The sequence below is a fragment of the Quercus lobata genome, chromosome 5 (genome assembly GCF_001633185.2).
Source record: "Quercus lobata isolate SW786 chromosome 5, ValleyOak3.0 Primary Assembly, whole genome shotgun sequence".
In the NCBI taxonomy this organism is placed as follows: domain Eukaryota; kingdom Viridiplantae; phylum Streptophyta; class Magnoliopsida; order Fagales; family Fagaceae; genus Quercus; species Quercus lobata.
Window position 1 is genome coordinate 67,994,989 of NC_044908.1, and position 8,275 is coordinate 68,003,263.

At 36.1% G+C, this 8,275-nt stretch overlaps 1 protein-coding gene across 1 annotated transcript; it reads left to right on the forward strand.

Moving 5' to 3' along the window:
• Positions 1-216: 216 nt before the first annotated feature.
• Positions 217-6,972, forward strand: LOC115989771 (protein PYRICULARIA ORYZAE RESISTANCE 21-like). The gene is made up of 4 exons (XM_031113633.1): positions 217-376; positions 784-868; positions 980-1,053; positions 6,378-6,972. Exons 1-4 carry the CDS (start codon positions 362-364, stop codon positions 6,885-6,887), a joined length of 684 nt encoding a protein of 227 aa, XP_030969493.1. The 5' UTR covers positions 217-361; the 3' UTR covers positions 6,888-6,972.
• Positions 6,973-8,275: the final 1,303 nt, after the last annotated feature.

Genomic DNA, 8,275 nt, shown 5'->3' on the forward strand with positions numbered 1-8,275 from the left:
TTAGATCATAACATTTAATTTAAAATGCCCCACATGTCCCTCTCTCTTGTATGGGTTTGTTTCTTTTAAAAAAGAAGAGTCCCACATGTCTACATCCCATTGGGCTAGACGTAGACATATGACGTTTACCATGACGTACGACATATATGACGTTTTAAATCTTCTTTTATTGTTTTAAGTAAAAAAAAAAAAATGGTCTTCTTAAGGTGTGGTTTGGCATGATAAATACGTACTCATTGTGTTCACTATCTCTTGTGGCCTCCTCATACTTGAAGTCTTGTACTTTTTTCTTTTATTTTTGGAGAATCAAGTCTTGTACTTGATTTCTCAATTTGAGATCTGAATTCAAGGCTATAGAGCCATGACGGGGGAAAAGGTTTGTCAACTTTGTAACGTTAGATTAAATGAATAAATTTATCATTCTTTAATATTTTAAATTTTTTTAAAAAAGCGTTAATATAATATTGTACCAAAATAAAAGGTCATGGATTCAATTACCTGTTTCCACCATACATCTTATTTAAAATTTTCACTTGTTAGACTGGGATCTCACTCAATTGCAGCTAAAGGGGGTATCAGATTAAATTAATAAATTCGCATGCACTTCATTCACACGCGCAATCATTAATTTTTCATGTCAGAACTAGATACTGTTTGTTCTGATTCTTCTGCCGACAAAATCTCCAAGTTTCTCTTTTGGCTCATAATTGCTCTTGGGCTTTTTCTATTTTCTATTTTTGCTTAAATATGGATAACATGCTCACAATTTCTCTACTATTATAGAAAACAACGGTTATGTGGATCAAGGTCGACCTTCAATGCCATCGCTGCCGCAAGAAGATCAAGGAAGTGCTCTGTAAATTCCCTCGTGAGTCCCTAGCTCTTTTCTTAAGTAAACGATAGTTATCTAATACATACGTTGTTATGTGGCTAAAAAAGAAAACTGAGTTATTATACATATACGTGTTGTGAACAAGAGAAATACAAGACCAGGTGTACGACGAGAAGGGAAACTATGTGGTAATAAAAGTGGTATGTTGCTGTCCTGTAAAGGTAAAGCAAAAGATAATTTGCAAGGGTGGTGATACCATTAAGAGCATCGAGATTAGAGAGATTGAGAAGACGACCAAGCCACCTGAGAAAGAGAAGCCACCAGAGAAGGAGGAGAATCCACCACAAAAGAAAGACCCTGAACCGGTTTCAAAGCTTACTCTTGGACAGGTTTGTGTGCCTGTACGGCAGTGTGGATGTGGGACTTCTTGTACGAAATGCTGTGGGCGTCGTGGTGGGGGGCCATGCCTTTGTGGTCATGGTACTAAGCGATGGCCTCATGCTAAACCGGTTCCACCGCCGGTTCCTGTACCTGCAGTGCCGGCTTGCCCGGTTGGGTTTGGAACGTGTTGTACGGAATGCTATGAGGGTCGTGATGGAGGGCCATGCCATTATGGTCATGGTAGGCCACCCCCATGTTATGATGGCTGCTATTATGGAAGGCCCGTTTATGATAGTTATGGTGGCGGGTATAGATGTGAAGAAACTTCCTCTGGATGCCCCATCATGTAGTTTTTAGAGTTTGCAAGCACGCATGATGATAATGGTAGTCATGTTCTAGTTGCCTACTTGCAGGAAAATAAATAATGTTCTAGTTGCCTTTGTTATCACATGGTCCGGCTGGTTTTTTTTTTTTTTTATTTTATTTTTTTTTTTATAATAATTTTTAATTGTCCGTCTGGGTTAAAAGAAGAAGAAGATTAATCAGGATGTGTATATGGGTTGTTTAATAAATGTGGTGGACAAATGGCTGTTCATTTTAGTGTTACTTTACTTGAGTTGTAATGATTTTTTAAATACTAAAAAACTTCTATCAATCATTCCCTATCCAATGTGTAATGCCTACTTTTGATTTCCCGTGTTAATTAATTTTAATGAGTTCTTCCTGTTAAGGGTCATATATGATTGCTGCAGCGCCCTAGGCATTAGGCAGCCTAGGCACCCCTACCACAAAAAATGTTAAGAGTAGGAGATAAAGTGTGGTTAAGTCTTCAAAAAATAAAAATCACACATATATTTATTTAGATAAGGTTAGAATAGAATTTTAATTTTTTATTTAAAAAAATTCATATAGAAAAATATTAGAAATACTATAAGTTTTACTATATAAAATTTACAACTTGATATGACAACTAATGAATATAATTGGTGGACTTCAACAACCTAATAAATGCATACTTGAATTATTTTTTGTAATAGGTAATACATTTTTGTAAGCCTTGTATTATAAAATTTATAGAATCGTTCATTCAAATACTTGTTTACTATTTTCTTAAACTGTCACCGATTAGTCACATTTATTACTATATCAATTTTTAAATTATTTATAGTAATATTCGTTATACTTTTATCATTTTCATAAAACCAAAAAAATAAAAATAATTGTCATATTAAAATATAAAAAGTAAGAATAATGGATTTTTTTTAATAAAAAAATTCATGAAGTAAAATACAAGTTAAATATTATTTTAAATGATAATAATAATAATTTATTAAAAAAAAAAAAAATTAAAGCTATCATCTTAATCCTCCAAATTTGCTAGGCCAGCCCTAAATGGCTGCATATGCAAATTTCAAAGTATGGTAGTTGGTGCACGTTCTTTGGCCAAAAGATATTAGCCACTAAACATAATAAATTTTATTTACATCTCACACAATTGGTTGGATGTCAATCAATCAGTCTCTTCCGTGAAGAAACCTCCTCTGGATGCACCAGCATGTAATTGGGAATTTGCATGCATGCATGATGATGATAATGGTGATCATGTTCTAGTTGCCTACTTGCAAGTAAAAAAAATATGTTCTAGACTCTAGTTGCCTATGGCTATAGATGGACCGGCTGGATTTGGGACCTGTTGTTGTACGGAATGTGTTCAGGGTCGTAGTGAGGGGTCATGCCATTGTGGCCAATGTAGGCCACCCCGATGTGACCGTGCAGCTGCCATGGAAGGCCAAATTGTGAAAGTTTTAGTCGCGGGTGTAGAAGGAGTTGTAATGTGAATCAAAATCAATTTGATCACTTCAGTCCTGAACCTTTCCCTTTATGCACCATCATGTAATTAGAATTTGCATGCATGGTGATTGATGATGATCATCATGTTCCAGTTGCCTACTTGCAAGAAAAAAAAAAAAAAAAAATAATATATATATATATATATGTGATCTCTAGTCGCCTTGTCACATGGTCCAGTTGAGTTTGTATTTTTTGTTGGTTTCTAGGAACCCACACCAATGACCCACTACTACCACCAGCACCACTAGCAACAAACGACTCACCACTGCCACCATCACCGACAAAAGACAATCTTGCCTACTTGCAAGAAAAAAAAAAAAATATATATATATATATATATATGTGATCTCTAGTCGCCTATGTCACATGGTCCAGTTGAGTTTGTATTTTCTTTTGTTGGTTTCTAGGAACCCACACCAATGACCCACTACTACCACCAGCACCACTAGCAACAAAACGACTCACCACTGCCACCATCACCGACAAAAGACAAAAGATTGAAGAGAAAGTGTAAGAGTGCGAAGAGAGGCGAGAGTGAAGACAAATGGCCTGTTTGGGAGTTTAAAAAAAGGGGGGGACCAGAGTAAAGGAAGGGAGAGTAATTCAATTACCTTGTTTGGAAGGATTTTAAGGAAGGAGGGGGAGGGGTTTCAACTACCTCCAAATCTTTATTTTTAATTCCCCAAATTGGAGAGATTTGGAGGGAGAGTAGAGTAGATAAATTATTGACTAAATGAATTCCCTAATTTACCATTTCTAAATTAACAAAATTACAAATAGATTATATAAATAATATTTGTTTGTTTCCTGAGAAAATTTGAGGTGAACGAAAAAAAATTTGAATCTCATTATTTACCTTTGATACTGACTTTGCAAATAAGGCAACCCAACAAGAAAAATTCAAGCTCGCAATGGAATACAGATTCCATTAGAAATTGAAACCCTAACCACAAAATCAAAACGAAAAATAAAAACAAAACAAAATTGTTTTTAAAAAAGAAGCAAAACGATTCGGATTGAACCTGTAAAACGCCGTTGCAATAGCAAGTGTTGCCTAAATTTTCAATACCGAAGTAGCGCTCACCTTCAAGGAAATGGTCTTCGAGAGCTTTCTTGAGCTTCGATCCTGCAACACCCATGATAGCGCATTGCTCCAACTTTCTGGTCTCCGTTGAGGCAGTGAGCGTCAACAACGGTGAGTACTTGCCGTGCTCCAACACGATGGTGGCTAGCTCCGACGGGTTCTCCTTGGGGTTCGCCACTTGCCGTACTCTGACACTATGGTGGCTCGCTCCGACAGGTTCTCCTTGGGGTTCACTTTCACTAGGAAAACCTTTTTTTTTTTTTTTTCATTAAACTCTTTCTTCTTCAACACAACACATGTATATACAATAAAGAAAATTTTATTTTATTTTTATTATAATTTTTTTTTGAGGTAATAAAAATTATTTTATAATAGTTAATAGTAGTTATATATATTTATATATATCTTTCTTTTTGATGGATAGTTTTATACTTTTATCAGTGGTGTTTGATGGAATGAAAATGTTGATTAAATAATTATTTTATCTAACAAATTAATCATAGACCAATGTTGTAAGTCCATTTTCAAATAAGGGTAAATTTGTCTATTTAAATCATTTCCTCTCATTTTCATCATAATTTTTAAAACATCCAAACAAGATGGAGGGTTAATTACTCCCTTTCCCCTTACTAATTTTAAAAACATCCAAATAAGGTGAAGGATAACCATTTCACTTTACTCTCCTTTCCACTACTCTCCTCCCCTCTACTCTTCTCATTCTCTAAACTTCCAAACAGGCCATAAGAGAGAGGCTCGACCAAAGAAAAAAAGAGAGAAGTAAGAAGAAAGAAAGAAAAAAGAGAAAATATATAATAATGAAAGAACAAAGAGAAACTAAATAAAATTTGTTTTTTATACAACTTTGTTGCTATAGTAAACTATTAAAGATGATAGTTTAATGTAGCAAGTTGCCAAACTTTTTAGCTTGACAACCATTGATAATGCATGTATTTTGGTCGTTGAGTGGTAAAAATAGCTTTTTGGAGGCTTTACCTCCTCCACTGTGACTCTAAGGGTCATAGATGGTTGTAGGGGTTGGCTCTAGGCATTAGGCCACGTAGGCCGCCTAGGGCCCCCTTAGTGGTGGAAGGCCCCAAATGTGAGGGCAAAAATTGATTTCTAAGAGCATTTGTAGCAGTGGAGCTATATAGGTATAATAGTATTTTTTTAGCTTTTTATCACAAAAAACACCATGCAGCAGTGGAGCTAAATCTAAAAGATTTAGCTCCTCAGCTACAGTGCACATCTATTTTTAGATGTGCACTGTAGCTCACAGGTAAAAAAAAAAAAAAAACTTTTTTATTACAATTCTCTCTCCTCTCCAATTAAATATACATTTCCTATTTTCTCTCTCTCTCTCTATCCGGCTTCTCTCTTTCTTCTTTCTTCCTCAATTTTTTTTTTCTTTCTTTCTCAATTTTTTTTCCTCTCTTTCTCGCCGGCCAGCTCCCTCATCTCCCTCATCCCTTAGCTCGCCGGCCAACTCCCTCATCGCCGATCTGTTCCGCCATCCCAGCTCGCCGACCCACCTCAAGCCCCATCGCCCACATTGATTCTGACGACGATTCCGACGAGGAAGCCCCCGACGCTGCAAACACTGAAACTCCGATGAAGACGACTCCTCCATTCGCACCTTCACCACAGCTCGCCTCGACGCCGCCAACGCGGGTGGAGGCTTCGGTTTGGCTCAGCTCAAAACACGCAGATCAAGATGGAGAATCTGAGCTCCTCCGCCACGGTTAAGATCAAGAATCTGGGTCCCACAGCTCAGGCCGGGAGCTCGGTGCCTGGAATCGTTGTTTAGAAGTGATTGATTCAATGAATTGAGAATAGAAATGGTGTTTGTGGAATTTGTGAATGTGGTTGTGGTTTTGTTTTTTTTTGTTTTTTGTTTTTTGTTTTTTTTTTTTTCTCTATGTTCTGTTGTGATTGTCAAAGTAGATGGTGGTTGTGGCCGGTGGTGGTGGTGGTGGTGGTGGTTGTGGGTGTGGCTGATGATGGAGGTGGTTGTGGATGATGGTGTGGAGGTTTTTTTTTTGTAGTGAGATATATTATTTTATTGTAGTAATTATATTATTTTATTGGGATATTTATATTATTTTATTGGGTTAAAAGTTAAAATAGATCCACTGCTGTAGTATGTGTGGAGTTAAAATAGATAAAATGACTTTTTGTATAGCTAAAAAGCTAAAAGTGGTAATAAAAGTGGTATGTTGCTGTCCTGAAAAGGTAAAGCAAAAGATAATTTGCAAGGGTGGTGTTACCATTAAGAGCATCGAGATTAGAGAGATTGAGAAGACGACCAAGCCACCTGAGAAAGAGAAGCCACCTGAGAAGGAGAAGAATCCACCACAAAAGAAAGACCCTGAACCGGTTCCAAAGCTTACTCTTGGACCGGTTTGTGTGCCTGTACGGCCGTGTGGATGTGGGACTTGTTGTACGAAATGCTGTGGGCGTCGTGGTGGGGGGCCATGCCTTTGTGGTCATGGTACTAAGCGATGGCCTCATGCTAAACCGGTTCCACCGCCGGTTCCTGTACCTGCAGTGCCGGCTTGCCCGGTTGGGTTTGGAACGTGTTGTACGGAATGCTATGAGGGTCGTGATGGAGGGCCATGCCATTATGGTCATGATAGGCCACACCCATGTTATGATGGCTGCTATTATGGAAGGCCCGTTTATGATAGGTATGGTGGCGGGTATAGATGTGAAGAAACTTTCTCTGGATGCACCATCATGTAGTTTTTAGAGTTTGCAAGCACGCATGATGATAATGGTAGTCATGTTCTAGTTGCCTACTTGCAGGAAAATAAATAATGTTCTAGTTGCCTTTGTGGTCCGGCTGGATTTTTTTTTTTTAATTGTCCGTCTGGGTTAAAAGAAGAAGATTAATCAGGATGTGTATATATGGGTTGTTTAATAAATGTGGTTGAGGCCAAATGGATGTTCATTTTAGTGTTACTCTACTTGAGTTGTAATGATTTTTTAAATATTAAAATACTTCTATCAATCATTCCCTATCCAATGTGTAATGCCTACTTTTGATTTCCCTTGTTAATTAATTTTAATGAGTTCTTCCTGTTAAGGATTATAGATGATTGCTGCAGGGCCCTAGGCATTAGGCCGCCTAGGCACCCCTGCCACAAAAAATGTTAAGAGTAGAAGATAAAGTGTCGTTAAGTTTTCGGAAAAAAAATTTCACACTTATATTTATTTAGATAAGATTAGAGTTGAATTTCAATCTTCTAAAAAAAAAAAATCATATAGAAAAATATTATAAATTTTACTATATAAAATTTACAAATTGATATGACAATTAATGAATATAATCGGTAGACTTCAACAACCTAATAAATGTATATTTGAATTATTTTTTGTAATTGGTAATACATTTTTGTAAGCCTTATATTGTAAAATTTATAGAATCGTTCATTCAAATACTCGTTTATTATTTTCTTAAACTATCACCAATTAGTCACATTTATTACTATATCAATTTTTAAGTTATTTATAGTAATATTCGTTATACTTTTATCATTTTCATAAAACCAAAAAAATAAAAATAATTGTCATATTAAAATATAAAAAGTACGAATAATGGATTTTTTTTTAATAAAAAATTCATGAAGTAAAATACAAGTTAAATTTTATTTTAAATGATTAAAAAAAAAAAAAAAAAAAAAAAAAACAAAAAAAAACAAATTAAAGCTATCATCTTAAGCCTCCAAATTTGCTAGGCCAGCCCTAAATGGCTGCATATGCAAATTTCAAAGTATGGTAGTTGGTGCACGTTCTTTGGCCAAAAGATATTAGCCACTAAACATAATAAATTTTATATACATCTCACACAATTGGTTAGATGTCAATCAATCAGTCTCTTCCGTGAAGAAACTTCCTCTGGATGCACCAGCATGTAATTGGGAATTTGAATGCATGCATGATGATGATAATGGTGATCATGTTCTAGTTGCCTACTTGCAAGTAAAAAAATTATGTTCTAGACTCTAGTTGCCTATGGCTATATATGGACCGGTTGGATTTGGGACCCTGTTGTTGTACGGAATGTGTTCAAGGTCGTAGTGAGGGGTCATGCCATTGTGGCCAATGTAGGCCACCCCGATGTGACTGTG

Bases quoted from the DNA above. Each gene is read 5' to 3' on its own strand.
- LOC115989771 (XM_031113633.1), top strand. The intron at 869-979 runs GTGAGTCCCTAG...TGTGAACAAGAG, and splicing joins AGTGCTCTGTAAATTCCCTC to AAATACAAGACCAGGTGTAC. The intron at 1,054-6,377 runs GTAAAGCAAAAG...TGTCCTGAAAAG, and splicing joins TATGTTGCTGTCCTGTAAAG to GTAAAGCAAAAGATAATTTG.